This window comes from Notamacropus eugenii, chromosome 5 (assembly GCF_028372415.1).
Source record: "Notamacropus eugenii isolate mMacEug1 chromosome 5, mMacEug1.pri_v2, whole genome shotgun sequence".
NCBI classification, from domain to species: domain Eukaryota; kingdom Metazoa; phylum Chordata; class Mammalia; order Diprotodontia; family Macropodidae; genus Notamacropus; species Notamacropus eugenii.
Window position 1 is genome coordinate 234,151,411 of NC_092876.1, and position 15,909 is coordinate 234,167,319.

Consider the following 15,909-nt stretch of genomic DNA (forward strand, 5'->3'; position numbering starts at 1 on the left):
TCAAGGAGAAAATATTGCAAGCAGCCAGAAGGAAACAATTCAAGTATTATAGAAATACAATCAGGGTAACACAAGATCTAGCAGCTTCTACATTAAGGGATCAAGGGGCTTGGAATATAATATTCCAGAAGTCAAAGGAACTAGGATTAAAACCAAGAATCACCTACTCAGCAAAACTGAGTGTAATACTTCAGGGGGAAAAATGGTCATTCAGTGAAATAGAGGACTTTCAAACATTTTTGATGAAAAGACCAGAGCTGAAAAGAAAATTTGACTTTCAAACACAAGAATCAAGAGAAGTATGAAAGGGTAAACAGGAAAGAAAAATCATAAGGGACTTACTAAAGTTGAATGGTTTACATTCCTACATGGAAAGATAATATTTGTAACTGGAGACTTTTCTCAGTATTTGGGTAGTTGGAGGGATTAAATACATATAGACAGAGGGCACAGGGTGAGTTGAAGAGGAAGGGATGATATCTAAAAAAACAAAATTAAGGGGTGAGAGAGGAATATAATGGGAGAAGAAAGAGAGAAATAGAATGGGGCAAATTATCTCACATAAAAGAGGCAAGAAAAAGGCTTCTCAGTGGAGGAGAAAAGGGGGGAGGTGAGAGGGAAAAAGTGAAGCTTACTGTCATCACATTTGGCTTAAGGAGAGAATAACATGCACACTCAATTTGGTATGAAAATCTATCTTGCACTACAGGAAAGTAGGAAGGGGAGAAGTAGGGTATGCAGGGATGATAGAAGGGAGGGCAAATGGGAGGAGGAAGTAATTAGAAATAAACACTTTTGGGGAGGAAGAAAGACAAAAGAGAGAATAAAAAAATGGGAGGGGGCCAGGGTAGAATGGAGGGAAATATAATCTTTCACAACATGACTATTATGGAAGTCTTTTGCATAACTACATATATATAGCCGATATTGAATTGCTTGCTTTCTCAGTGGGGATGGGTGGGGAGGGAGGAAGGGAGAGAAATAGGAATTCAAAAGTTTTAGGAATGAATGTTGAGAATTATTTTTGTATGCAACTGGGAAATAAGAAATATGGGCAATGGGGTATAGAAATCTACCTTGCCCTACAAGAAAAGAGAGAAGATGGGGATAAGGGAAGGGAAGGCTGTGATAGAAGGGTGGGCAGATTGAGGGAATGGGTAAATGTCGGGGACTGAGGCCCCCCACCTGTACCTCCTCTAACCTGCTTGCTTTCATCCCGCCTGAGAAGAAAAACCGCACCCCACGATCCCGTGGAGAGATAAGAGAAGGGACTGCCTGAGGCTATGCAAACATACCAATGCGGGACCTGGTGAAGCAGTAGATGTTATGTAAACACAGATAGCCAAAGTACGATGTCCTAAGATAGAGCTGGCCCACCACGGAATTTGCTTGGAATCTCTTTGTCTTTTCTCTATATAAGTTTGCAACCCTGATAATAAAATCAGACCTTGCTTACCACCCCTTTGGTCTCACTCCTCTTTTCACCCATCCCCTTCAGGTAGGCGTTCTCCTCGATCCCCCCACTCATACTGGCCCTGCAGGTCAGGGCAAGTGGTGCCCAGACGTGGGGCTCGAGGTCCGGACTTCTGCCAGGCGGACCAACATTGAGAGACGATTCGTCGCGACCCCTTCCTTCTCATCGCTCATGAAGAGCCCCTGCGTTTTGGTAAGTTGAGTTTCGTCCGCCTCATTCTAATCATGGGTTCCAACCTTTCCAAGGAACAGGTCTTTATCCATGACCTTAAGCATGCCCTTAAGGATAGAGGAGTTAAGGTTAAGAAAAAGGACTTAGTGAACTTCTTTCTTTTTGTTGATGAGGTCTGTCCCTGGTTTATTGTTAACGGGCCGGACATCCATCCGGGCAAGTGGCAAAAGGTTGGGAGAGAGCTTAATAAGAAATTGCAAACTGAGGGCCCGGAGGCCATCCCCCCTTCTGTCTTTTCCTATTGGGGAATCATTAGAGACATAGTGGAATCCGCCTCCAGAGATCCGGGTGAGCGACAGCTCCTTTCGGTGGCAGAATTTTGCTTGCGCCCTTTGTCACGGGCCGCCTCTGTTAAGTCACTAGAGCGCCCCTTACCACGGGCGGCTCCTGTAAAATCACTACCTTCAATAGCCAAAAGTCCCCCAAGGCCCCCGTCCGTGGTCATTGATATTCCGCCAGAGCCACCAAAGCCCATTTATCCTCCCCTCCCTACAGGGCCCCGCCCTACAACCGAGTCCCTAACTTTCCCTATTATTACTAAACACAAGACCCCTCCCTTAAAGAATCCTGACCCTGATACGTTAGATCCTGGGGATGAAGCGGAACTTGAGGATGAGGCCGCCCGATATAATGATCCCGATTGGCCTGCTCTTCAACATTTGCTTCCTCCTTACTTATCCCAAACCTGCGCCCCTGTACTTTTGCCCCCTGTTCCCACTCCCTCAGTCCTTACCAATGCTAGACACCAACTTTCCACCCAGGTTAAGGAGCTCCGAGAAGTCTTAGACCTACAAAAGCAATATGTACAGCTCTCCTCGGAGTTGAGTTCCCTGCAGCACTCCCTCCAGAGCTCAGTCATTCTTTCTCCCAGTAAGCCTCAGTCGACCAAGGACCCGTCCAACAGGACTGGCGCTAAGACTAAAAACTCAAAAGAAGCGCAGCCCATGATGTTCCCCGTTATAACTCGGTCCCGCCGACTTGGGCCCCCACAAACCCCTGGGGCGGGTGAACTTACAGACTCCTCCGCGAGTGAGGGAGAGGAGGAGGAAGAGGAAAAGAATAAGGAGGAGGAGGAGGAGGAAGAAGAGGGAGAAGAAGGGCAGAGCAGTAGGAAGGCGGAACGGGAATGGCCGGAATACCGAAAATTGCATTTCAAGGGGCTTAAAGATCTCAATGCCGCTGTTAAGGCATATGGCCCCAATGCCCCTTTCACCCTCTCCGCCCTTGAGGCCATGTCCCGTGGAGGGTATCTTTTGCCGGCGGAGTGGCTCCGCGTGGTTCGAGCTGTTCTCTCACGGGGACAATTTTTGACGTGGAAAGCCGACTTCTATGATCGTTGTCAATCCACGGCAAAGAGCAATGGGAAGTCCCCCAACTCCCCCGCTTCAAAATGGACCTATGAAAAGCTGAGTGGTCAAGGCAAATATGCAGGTGAGGCCAAGCAACGCCGCCTTCCCATAGGTCTCTTGGCGCAAACCGCCAACGCGGCATTTGCCGCCTGGCGCGCTTTACCAACCCCTGGTTCTCCTCTTGCCCCGCTTAATAAAATAATACAAGGGACTCAGGAGGACTTTTCTGAATACGTTAGCAGGCTCCTGGAGGCCACCGAGCGGACCCTCGGTCAGGAGGCCTCTAAGGATCAGCTTGTGAGGCGTCTGGCATATGAGAACTCCAATACTGCTTGTCGCTCTGCCTTGCGCGGGAAATGGAGGGATAAAACCCTAGAGGAGATGATCCGCCTCTGCAGAGACATAGATCCTTTTACTACGAAAATATCCCAGGCTGTACATTTAGCTGTCGGGGCGGCTCTCCAGCCGGGGGACTCCCAGAAGGAGTGTTTCCGCTGTGGGCAACCCGGTCACTTTGCCCGGCAGTGCCCCAGCTCGCCAGATACCCCCCCTCCTCCAACCCAAAATAGGGGTTCTCAACCTTCCACCCTCTGCCCCAGATGCAGGAAAGGGAAGCACTGGGCGAACACTTGTCGCTCCGCGACAGATGTCAATGGCCACCCCCTGCAGGGAAACGGCCGGAGGGGCCAGCCCCGGGCCCCCCAGCCGATCCCCGTCCCGCGGGCCTCGGGGACCAGCCCGCCCACACCCAACTCTACAGAGCCACTTCAGGAAGCGCAGGGGTGGACCTGTGTGCCGCCTCCACCACAATATTGACCCCTGAAGGTGGGGTGCATGTAATTTCTACAGGCATCTTTGGCCCCCCGCCCCCCAATTTTTATTTTTTTATTCTTGGTCGTGCTTCCACTACTATTAATGGCCTTCTAATCCACCCCTCCATTGTTGACGGTGATTATATGGGGGAAATCCAGATACTTGCTTCAACCCTACAGGGACCCCTCACTGTCTATCAGGGGCAACGCCTTGCACAGGCTCTCCCGCTCCCCCTACAAACCCCATACCCTGCCCTCACCACCGTTAGAGGCCACTCCAAGCCCGGGTCCTCAGACATCTATTGGGTTCAGGCCATTTCCCAGGACCGCCCCATGCTTACGCTTACCATTCAAGGCAGATCTTTTGAAGGAATATTAGATTCCGGAGCTGACTCAACTGTTATTTCAAAAGATAGCTGGCCGCCTTCTTGGCCCCTTCAACCATCCATGACGCACTTACAGGGCATAGGCCAGTCCCATTATACTCTACAGAGTTCCCAATGGTTGCCCTGGCAAGACAAGGAGGGAAATAAAGGGACTGTCCGGCCTTTTGTGGTCCCCGGCCTACCTGTCAACTTATGGGGAAGGGATATTCTTTCTCAGATGGGGATAATTATGTGCAGTCCAAATACAGTTGTAACCCGTCAGATGGTCTCCCAGGGATTTCTCCCAGGGAAAAGGCTAGGCAAAAGAGGGCAAGGACAACCGTCCCCAATTGTTGCTGAAGGGAGGAAAGGGCGAGCAGGCCTTGGCTTTGAAGGCCCAGATAATCAGAACCATTTTTTCGTGAGGGCCACGGGTCCTCCTGCACTCCAGGCAGATAGGATCTCGTGGAAAAATGACCTACCCGTCTGGGTAGACCAGTGGCCCTTACCCAAGATAAAGCTGGAAGCAGCGTTCGCTTTAGTGCAGGAGCAATTAGCTGCAGGGCACATAGAACCGTCCACATCCCCGTGGAACACGCCCATTTTTGTTATCCAGAAAAGGTCAGGTAAATGGCGGCTCTTACATGATTTGCGGGCCGTCAATAAAACTATGGTTCCTATGGGGGCCCTTCAACCTGGGCTCCCCTCTCCTGTAGCCATACCACAAGGTTTCTCTAAGATTACAATTGACCTTAAGGATTGCTTCTTTTCCATTCCCCTCCACCCCTCTGATTGCCAGCGCTTCGCTTTTAGTGTTCCTATTACCAATTGTGTGGGCCCTTCCCCGCGTTTTCAGTGGAAAGTCTTGCCACAAGGCATGGCTAATAGCCCTACGCTGTGCCAAAAATATGTAGCACAAACAATTGACCCTTTTCGCTTGCAGTATCCCAAGCTTTATATCATCCATTATATGGATGATATCCTCCTTGCAGGTTCAGATGATGAGGAATTGACCCAGGTATCACAGGAGCTCATTAGGGCATTGGAAAATCGGGGCCTTAAAATTTCCCCCGATAAAATACAAACCTACCCCCCGCAGCTCTTCTTGGGGTTTGAACTTTTAACTAATCGCATTCTCTCCCAGAAGGTTCGCTTGCGAGTAAGTCACCTTTGTTCCCTTAATGATTTCCAAAAGCTTCTGGGAGAATTGAATTGGCTTAGGCCTTATCTTAAGCTCACTACGGGGGAATTGAGACCCTTGTTTGATATTCTAAAAGGAGACTCCGACCCAAATTCACCCCGTTCTCTCACGCCGGAGGCCCGTAAGGCCCTTGCCTTAATTGAGCAAGCTATTCATGATCAACATATTGGGTATTACGCTCCTCTAAAACCTCTTTGGCTCTTAATTTTTTCTACCGCTTTTTCCCCCACTGGATTATTGTGGCAGGAGCATCCGTTGTTTTGGATTCATATGCCAGCCACACCTACAAAGATCCTCCCCTCCTACCCGCATTTAACGGCTGGCCTCCTGCGCCTAGGGCGAGAGGCAGCCCTTCGGCTTTTTGGTCGGGAACCAGATCATATTGTCTGCCCCTACACCGCTTCACAGATTCAATGGCTGCTTCAGAATGATGACGATTGGGCAGTTAACTGCATTTCCTACCCAGGGATTATAGACAATCATTATCCCTCAGACAAGCTTGTCCAGTTCTTTCAGAAAACACCTGTTGTCTTCCCAAGGATTACCAAGGCGGAGCCCATCAGAGGCGCCCATTTGGCGTTCACTGATGGATCCGCCACAGGGAAGGCAGCCTTCAGTGTTGATGGAAAGGCCACCTCTTTTGACACACCCTTCATCTCTGCGCAGCTGGTGGAACTTGCAGCGGTCATCAAGGTTTTTGAATCTGTTCCGGGTCCTCTCAATATTTATACTGATAGCTCCTACATTGCACATTCGGTCCCTCTATTGGAAACTGTCCCGTATATTCGTCCCTCCACTAATGCATCTCCTCTTTTTGCCACTCTTCAGCTTCTAATCCTCTCCCGCAAGCACCCCTTTTTCATTGGACATATTCGTGCCCACTCCGACCTCCCCGGTCCCCTTTCTGAAGGGAATGATCAGGTTGATCAGGCAACTCGTCGCATTTTACTTGCGCTGTCTACCTCTCCTGTTGCTGCTGCCACGCAAGCCCATAAGCTGCATCACCTTAATGCCCATACGCTTCGTCTCAAGTTCCCTATCACCCGGGAACAAGCCAGACAGATCGTGAAACAGTGCCCTGGCTGCCTGACTCTTCTCCCTGAACCTCATACTGGCATCAATCCCCGAGGTCTCATTCCCGGGGAGCTTTGGCAAATGGATGTCACTCATTACCTCCCTTTTGGTCGGCTTAAATATATTCATGTGTCCATTGATACTTTCAGTGGTTTTATCTTTGCCACCTTGCAACCTGGAGAGGCCACCAAGCATGTCATTAATCACCTCATTAGTGCCTTGGCAGTCCTCCCGCAGCCCAAAATTCTTAAGACAGATAATGGCCCTGGCTACACCAGCTCTTCTTTCAGATCCTTTTGTACACAACTACATATTAAGCATGTAACTGGCATACCCTATAATCCTCAGGGGCAAGGAATTGTGGAAAGGGCCCATCAAACATTGAAAAACATGGTCCTGAAATTACAGTCAGGGGGGGAAGTTCTTTATCCCAGAGCTGGCAATGCCAAAACGTTGCTCAATCACGCCCTTTTTGTTTTAAATTTTCTCACCCTTGACGCTGCGGCAAAGAGTGCAGCAGACCGCCTTTGGCATTCCTCTACGGCCCAAACCTACGCTCAGGCAAAATGGAAAGATCCCCTTCTTGGCAAATGGCAGGGCCCTGATCCTGTGTTAATCTGGGGCAAAGGCCATGCTTGTATTTATGATTCAAAGTGCCAAAATGCTAGATGGTTGCCTGAAAGGCTGATCAAGTTGATGGACAAGCCAGATGCTTACAATACCGTCCAGGGGACTACACCTCCCTGAGACACATCTGTTTTTCTTTTCCTGTTTTTCAGGAGATGACAATTCTAGCATTTCTCCTCCTGCTCCATGGAAGCCACGGCGGTTTTCAATCTCCCAACCCAGCAGCGCTTAGCCGTACCCTCTTTGGGAGCCCTTGTGACTGCGGCGGGGGTGTGGTCACTGTCCGCCCTAACACCTACACGAGAACGATCGATTGTACGGACAGGACGGCCTACCTCGCTTACCGTCATACGGCCACAGGCATCTCCAAACAATCTTGGGAATGCGTAAGAAAACCCCGAGTCATCCCTCCAAATGGTGACCAGCCTGGGCCCTGCCCCACTGATTGCAAGTACCTTGAGGCCTTGCACTCTACATGCTACAGCTCCACCCAGCAGTGTAGTAGTGCCTCAGGGACAGTATATCTTACTGCATTGCAGGAGAGGGAATACGCTGGCTCTGTTGGGGGTGATTGGGGACTAAACCCCAGCTCTCGTGGTACCACTAACAAACATGCTCAGGCTTCTTGCCGCAAGGAAAATATTGGAAAGAATGTCTGTTGGCCCCCCCGCGCACCCGTCCACATTTCTGATGGGGGTGGCCCCACGGATCAGATTAGAGAATTTGAGGTAAGGGAACGTATAAACGAGATTGTTAGAAGCATGTACCCCCCTGTTCATCATCACCCGCTCGCACTGCCAAAATCCAGGGGGACGGACCTCGATGTCCAGACCTCGGAAATTCTTGAAGCTACGCTCAAGGCTCTTAATTGTTCTAATCCCGAATTAGCAACAAATTGTTGGCTGTGCATGGCCCTTGGTATGCCTATGCCCCTAGCTATTTTGTCTAAAAATGGTTCTACTTCTACAAATTGCACCCTCAGCCCGCCTTTTAGGATTCAGCCCGTAGTTTTCCGTCCCTCCCCCTGTATTCAAGCCCCATTCCGGAACTCTACCTTCGATATTGATGTTGGCTTCGCGACTTTTGCCAACTGCTCTGAAATCCTTAATCACACTTTTCAGGAACCCCTCTGCCCACTAACAGGTCAACTCTTTGTCTGCGGGGGCAATATGGCCTACTCTGCCCTCCCCCAGAATTGGACAGGACTTTGCACACAAATATCAATCCTCCCCGATATTGACATTATTCCAGGGGATGAACCTGTCCCACTGCCCAGTCTAGATTACATTGCTGGGAGACCTAAGAGGGCCGTGGTATTTATCCCCCTTCTTGTGGGACTCGGAATAACGGGGGCGCTTGCCACCGGCACGGCCGGTCTGAGTGTCGCCGTAGACTCCTATACAAAATTGTCCCATCAATTGATTAATGATGTGCAAACCCTCTCGGGGACTATAAATGACCTTCAAGACCAGATTGATTCTCTGGCAGGAGTTGTTCTTCAAAATAGGAGAGGCCTAGATTTACTAACGGCAGAACAAGGGGGAATTTGTTTAGCCTTACAAGAAAGGTGTTGCTTTTATGCAAACAAATCTGGGATAGTTCGGGATAAAATCAAAAAACTACAGGAGGATCTGGTTAAAAGACGCAAAGAACTTTTCGAAAATCCCCTCTGGAGTGGCTTGAATGGAGTCCTCCCATATCTCCTCCCTCTCCTTGGACCCTTGATTGGTCTCCTCCTACTTCTTTCTTTTGGGCCCTGGGCTTTTAGTAGACTAACCTCTTTCATTAAAACGCAGATTGAGGCTTCTCTTAAAAGCCCTATCAATATCCATTATCATCGCCTGGCACTTCTGGAGAACCCTGCAGACAACGAGGAGGACGGACTTCAGTTCTCCAAGCTTGTGCAGTCAGAGTCCCGTTGCATGCGGTGGTGGAAGGCCTTTAGGGAATAAACACGGAGCGGCAGCTGTGAGAGTGCCCATGACGGGAATATTGAGGCCCCATATATCAGGATCATAGGCGCGGCTGCAGTTGTTCCCTATGACGGGAGTAGAGCAAGGCCGTGGCTGTTCGGCCACGTAGATCCCCTTGCTTAGCCTAAGACAGGGTCATCTGCCGAAAAAGCGCTCTGAATATGGAAACCAGCCTCATAGCCTAAGACAGGCCTCTCACCCGCCCGCATATTTTAATTTCAGTCCGCCCGCATGTTTTAATTTTAGTCAAAAGGGGGACATGTCGGGGACTGAGGCCCCCCACCTGTACCTCCTCTAACCTGCTTGCTTTCATCCCGCCTGAGAAGAAAAACCGCACCCCACGATCCCGTGGAGAGATAAGAGAAGGGACTGCCTGAGGCTATGCAAACATACCAATGCGGGACCTGGTGAAGCAGTAGATGTTATGTAAACACAGATAGCCAAAGTACGATGTCCTAAGATAGAGCTGGCCCACCACGGAATTTGCTTGGAATCTCTTTGTCTTTTCTCTATATAAGTTTGCAACCCTGATAATAAAATCAGACCTTGCTTACCACCCCTTTGGTCTCACTCCTCTTTTCACCCATCCCCTTCAGGTAGGCGTTCTCCTCGATCCCCCCACTCATACTGGCCCTGCAGGTCAGGGCAGGTAAACAGAATGCATGGTGTCTTGGGGTGGGGGGAGGGGAGAGATGGGGAAAAATTTAGAATTCAAAATCTTGTGGAAATGAATGTTAAAGACTAAAAATAAATATATAAATTTTTAAAAATTACTTAAGCATCAGTATTAATATTGGATTGGAAAGAGATAGACTATCTCAAGGTAATTATAATAATACTTTCATAAAGAGACAAAAGGATATGAAGAAAAATGAGAGGACCTCATGACCTTGCCATGGGCATACAGGCATACCTCAGAGATATGGCAGGTTCAGTTCCAGACCACCATAATAAACCAAATATAGCAATAAAGAAAGTCACATTAATTTTTTGGTTTCCCAGTGTATATGAAAGTTATGATTATGCTATCCTGTAGTCTATTAAGTGTACAATAGTATTACTTCTAAAAAACCCAACATACATATTTTAGTTAAAAAAAATCTTTATTGCTAAAAATGCTAACCAGCAATTGAGCCTTCAGCAAGTCCTAAGCTTTTTACTGTTGTTGATGGCTGCTGACTGATCAGGGTGGTGGTGGCTGAAAGTTAGGGTGGCTGTAGCAATTTCTTAAAATAAGACAATGAAGTTTGCCTCATGAATCGATTCTTTCACTCAAACACTCAGAGACCATTGTAGAGTTGATAATTTACCTAATTTCAATACTGTTGTCTCTCAGGGAATAGAAGATCCAAGGAGAGGGAAAGAAATGGGGGAACAGAGAGTAGGTAGAGCAATCAGAAAACATGCAATATTTTTCAAGTTCACCATCTTATGTGGATACTGTTTGTGATGCCCCAAAACAATTATAATAGTATCATCAAAGGTCAGTGATCACAGATCACCCTAACAGACATAATAATAATGAAAAGGTCTGAAGTATTGTGAGAATTACCAAAATGTGATACAGAGACGTGATCCTGTCCAACATGCTACTGGAAAAATGGCACCAATAAACTTGCTAGATGCAGAGTTGCCACAAACCTTCAATTTGTCAAAAACTCAATAACTATGAAGTGCAAAGAAACAAAGCACAATAAAATGAGGTATGCCTGTGTCTTCTAAGGAAGTCAAAGGCAGAAAGAAAGATCTCATAAATACCAAAATACTCATAGCAGCACTTTTTGTGGTTTTGCAAAAAACAAAAAAAACCTAGGAACTCATTCAATGTCCATTGACTGAGGAATTACTAAACAAACTGTAGGATATAAATGTCACAGAACACTATTTTATTATCATAAATCATGAAAGGAATTTAGAGGAAAATAGGAAGATTTATATGAACTGATAAAGAATAAAGAAATAAGAACCAGGTTACACAATGACTGCATTAATATAAATGAAAATAACAGCTGAATTTAGATGGATTGCAATGACTAATCTTGGTATCAGAGAACAAATAATAAAACCACTCTCCCTCTTTTTCATAGAGAGATAAGGGTTGAAATGAGGTACACATTGTCAGACACTATTGCTGTGTTAGTCACTTTTACTTAATTATTTTCTTTGTTAGAAGAAAGGAGCTCAACTTGGAATCACAACCAGGAAGCACTTGTGTTATAAAAAAAAAACACTTAAAAAAAATCAATAATTTTTTAAAAGAGAAACATGAGGGGATTGGACTAGATAGTGTTTACTGTTTCTTTCAGCCCTAGATCCATGATACATTCCCCAATGCATACAAGTGTATTTGAAGTAGCTAAGGTGACATTGCCTCATACCGTCTTGCAGTTAAGGATACCTGTTTCTGAATCCTGCCTCAAATATTTATCAGCTGTGACTCTGGGTAGACTTTAACTCTCTCAGCTTCAGTTTCCTATGTGTAAAATTATTGTTGTAAGTCGTGTCCTACCCTTCATGATCCCATATGGGGTTTTCTTATCAAAGATACTGAGCAGTTTGCTATTTCCTTCTCCAGTGGAGTTAATTAACAGGACATTGTTGTGAAGAGTAAGGGAGATAATATATTATCTCCTATAATATATTAATATTAAACATTATATTTATATATAAAATAACACCAATACAAATAATATAATATATTACTATAAAGCACTTTGCAAACCTTCTGTAAATATTAGCTATTGTTGTCATTGTTGAGAACAGTGTTCGAAGTATGGATGATTCTCTCTCTTAGGCCTCTGAGTAGTTCACAAGACCTTGCTTAGATGACAAAAAGGACTTCTCATGATAAGAGTGTTAAGAACAAAGAACACTTTGAACAAATCTGACCCTGCCTGCTCATTATCATTTCCTTTTCTTATCTCACATTCCCATTCATAAATGTAAAATGTTAATTCCACTCCACTCTGAAATCACATACTGCTTGAGTTGGTGTGGGAGCTATATCTATTTAAAACCCCCATCTAGTGCCCAAACCCCCTTCCCCCACCCTCTGGTGCCTACTAATAGACCAGCAGAAAGTCACAAATTAAATAGCAAAGTGTTTAACTGGGACAGGATATCAGGATAAATGGGGGGGGAGGGGGAGCTAAACAATAAAATAATTTTCTGACAAAAATGAGGTTAATCTTTCAGAAACTCGTTCCTTGTTCTCCATCCTCCAATTACTTTAAGCCATGCAAATTGCCTTGAAGCCCTGATAAGCATTATTAAGAAGGTAATAGGAACTCTGGAGGAAAACAGGGTCAACCTAGCCAGTTCTGCCCACATTCCTACTCCTATGGCAAAGGTTTGTGTCCCCTTCACTTAAAGAAAAAGTCAGCACCTTATTACCAAGTCACCAAGGATCTCTGATATGGCAGGTGGTGAAAAGGCATTGATCTGTACTGTAAACTAGTAGTGTCAAACTCCAATTCAATTCAATAAACATTTATTAAGTGCCTATTATGTGCCAGGCACTGTGGTAAGCATATACAAATAAGCTAAAATTAAGAAACAAATAAAAAAAAAGAAAAAAGTCCCTGCTCTCAAGAAGCTTACAATCTAATGGCAAAAGACAATATACCAAAAAAAAAAAAAAAAAAAAAGGGAAAGTGGGGGGAGGGAGCAGGGGCTACCTGGAACTATAGATGAAGAATTATCTGAAAAATCCAATTTCCAGTCTTCTATAAAGGAAAGTTTTAGTTTAGTGCTCCACTCTCCAACCCTCTATAATGGTAATTTAAATGGTAAGATCTTTCTCATTCATTAATGGAACTGTCCTATTAACAGGACTGTGACCTGCCTAGGTCACATGGAAGTCTGAATCACATGGAGCCTATGGTGGGAGGAGTTTGCTCAATGGGTGGAACAGAAAAAGGTGGAGCTAGAGCACAGCTAAGAGAAAATATGATCAGAGAGCAGTCAGATCTAGGAAGGATGCAGACAAGCAGGCAGCTGGCTAGCGTGAGTTAGAGAGCTTGTTTGTGCTGTGTTTAAGGGGGCTGGTTTGTGGGAAGCTTAAAAGAGGCAAGGCTTGAGGATGGTGTTGTCCTCTGCATTGTCATTGTGTATAGATTTTTGTTACTACGATGGATTTCGTTTTCTGGTGTCTGAATGTTTTGGTTCTGTCTTCCATGTGGAGTCTGTTGTATTCACAATTCAGAATTGTGCCGACATATTCATGGCCACTGTAGGCTCTGTGAATATCACATTGGCACTACACCCTCCAATCAAGGGGAAAGGAGACACAGAGAGTGGGGAAGATGTTGAGTATCCAAAACTGAGTTGACAGCATGATGTTTCAGGTGATCAGCAAACCAAGCAGACTGGCAGATGGAAAATGGAACATTAGCAGTGGAAATAGATACCCATCTGCCCCATGATGACTTAGAAAACCACAAATTACCATTACCTAGGTTGTATTATATTTTTATTTATTTTGTTAAACATTTCCCAATGACTTTTTATTGGGTGTTTGGCAGCCTCTTGCAGCCTGTAGGCTGAGTTTGAAAGCTCTGCAGTGTAAGCCATTGGCTAAAGCACTTCTTTGTTTAGCTGGATTGACGGATTTTCTGTACTCCTGTGCTCCTGGACCTTCATAGCCACTGCTGAATGGCCAACAAGAGCCTCACAAAATGGGAAATTTCCCTTGGAAAGGTGCCATAACTACTGTTGAACAATCTGATGCTCCACCCTGCCTCCGGATGCCCTGCCCTGTCGTGCAGTTGGAAAGCGATAAATAGATTTGTTTTTGCATTAGAACCTTTCCTGGCACTGAAAGGAAATGCATCTGTGGTCTGCCTTGCTGCTTTCCTGGCTCCTTGTACCTATAGTTGTCAGGATCTACTCCTGGTAAACCAAGGGCCTAGGTGATTAATTATTAGACAGGACCACCACAGCACAGTCCAGAACACATCCACAAAGGCTGCTGAATGTTAGAAATGAATCCTAGGGAAAGAGTTTATCAACATCTATGACACTAATTACACAAATCCAGACTTATTAAATCCCCTCCCAGTTCCCCATCTGTATCCCCATTCTTTCCCCTTATTTTAGGGGTAGGCCTTGCTATTGCAGTCTGATGAATGGCAGGCAGATCGAATGGCCCTGGGATACTTATAGGACAGGGATCGAGCATTTACCCTGAGGACAAAACATCTCTTACTCCAATCCTTGGCTGCTCAAGAGTCTCAAGCTGAGAACACTTGGGCAATTCAGTGCATTTTTTTTTCCAGCATTCCTTGCCTCTTGTTAATTCCACACCCAGGATGAATCCCTTGACAGATAATGAATGCCCTTCACAGGCATGGTTTGCCCTTGGAGATCTGCCAAAAGGAAATGAGAGTTCAGGCAGCTCAGCTCTCTCCAGTCACCTTCCCCTGGTAGAGCAGGTCAGACTTGGTGAATGCACTCCTGTGTTTCTGGTCTCTATTCAAAAAAATCAAATCCACAGATATTTAGTGAGCCCTGACCAGTGTATGTGCAAGGGCCTGGGTTCTGTGTGTGATCAGGAAGCCATGGTGTTTAACTGGAATGAAGACCACAGAGATAGTGCATTACCTTGGACAGTAATACATAATGGAATCCTTTTGAAGTCTCATTTTATGCTATTAGCATTTAAGCAGCACAATCCTTTGGCAGGTCTCCAGGAGGAGACAGATATAAGATATTAGAAATTATTTTGTTACTGCCTGGCCCCAGAAAGTAAAACGAGTTTTCTTCAGGTAGAAAAAACCCCAATACGCTAAAACATTCAACAAGAGTTAGGTTCCTAACACATTTATTTGTATGAAAAATCTCAGAAGGGCTGTGGTCTGAGCATGGCAGCTTGACCCTGATTACCTCTGGAAAGTAAAACAACATCTCATGAGGTATTTAGGGACATGGGATTTCCTTTGCAGAAATCCAGGAGAGAGATTCTTTTTGTTTGTTTTTGTTTTTAATTTTGTTTCTTATGAATAATATTTTATTTTTCTAATTATATGTCAAGATAGTTTTCAACCAGAAGAGATATTCTTATGGGGATTATAATAATTGTGTCTGCAGAAAATTCAAGCTTCAACCCCCCAAAAACCTAACCATTATGAACTGCCTCAATAACTCAGGAAAATCTCCAAACTGATTCCTAGTGTAGATGGCAGAAAAGCTGTAAAAATCACCTCACAGATGACTTTCCAATTGCCCTGTTTGCTCTCTGGTTCTACTAGTTCAAAATGTATAAAGGTATATTATTTAAATAACAAAAATTATAGTGGAAATGTTCTCTTTTCCCTCCCTCCTGTCTTCTCTTACTCTCCTTCCCCTTGCTCTTTCATTGTCTCCATCTCTCTCTCTCTCTCTCTCTCTCTCTCTCTCTCTCTCTCTCTCTCTCTCTCTCTCTCTCTCTCTAACTTTCTATTTCTGTCTTTGTCTCTGTCTCCCTTCCTCTCGATCTTCTTCCATCACCCTCTTCTCCTCTCATTTTGATGAAGTCAGAAAACCAGCAGGACAAGGTGGGAAGGACTCTGATGGGGCAGAAAATGATTGATTGGTGTTTCAAGTGTATACTGTTTCTGGAATGGAAAGGATATCTATTTGGAGTCAGTTGTTTCCTTTGTGTGCTGATTTAGACTTATTACCCCACCATGGGCCCAACATGATTGGCCATTTATTATATATCACCTCGAAGAGGGGTGGAGATCCCCCAAGGAGGGCAGCTTGCCTCCAATGAGATGTTCTGTTAGGTAAGATATAATATCAGATGAGAAAATTCTAGAAGTCTG

General features: G+C 45.5%; 1 protein-coding gene across 1 annotated transcript; it reads left to right on the plus strand.

Moving 5' to 3' along the window:
* The first annotated feature begins 1,297 nt into the window (after positions 1 to 1,297).
* LOC140507811 (syncytin-1-like) lies at positions 1,298 to 9,210 on the plus strand. Its single transcript, XM_072615712.1, has 3 exons — positions 1,298 to 1,309; positions 1,421 to 1,666; positions 7,286 to 9,210. The coding sequence occupies exons 1-3, from the start codon at positions 1,298 to 1,300 to the stop codon at positions 9,083 to 9,085; spliced, it is 2,058 nt and encodes a 685-aa protein (XP_072471813.1). The 3' UTR covers positions 9,086 to 9,210.
* Positions 9,211 to 15,909: the final 6,699 nt, after the last annotated feature.

Excerpts from the sequence above, each read along its gene's own strand:
- LOC140507811 (XM_072615712.1), top strand. Across the intron at positions 1,667-7,285 it reads TGAAGAGCCCCTGCGTTTTG|GAGATGACAATTCTAGCATT; the intron begins GTAAGTTGAGTT and ends CCTGTTTTTCAG.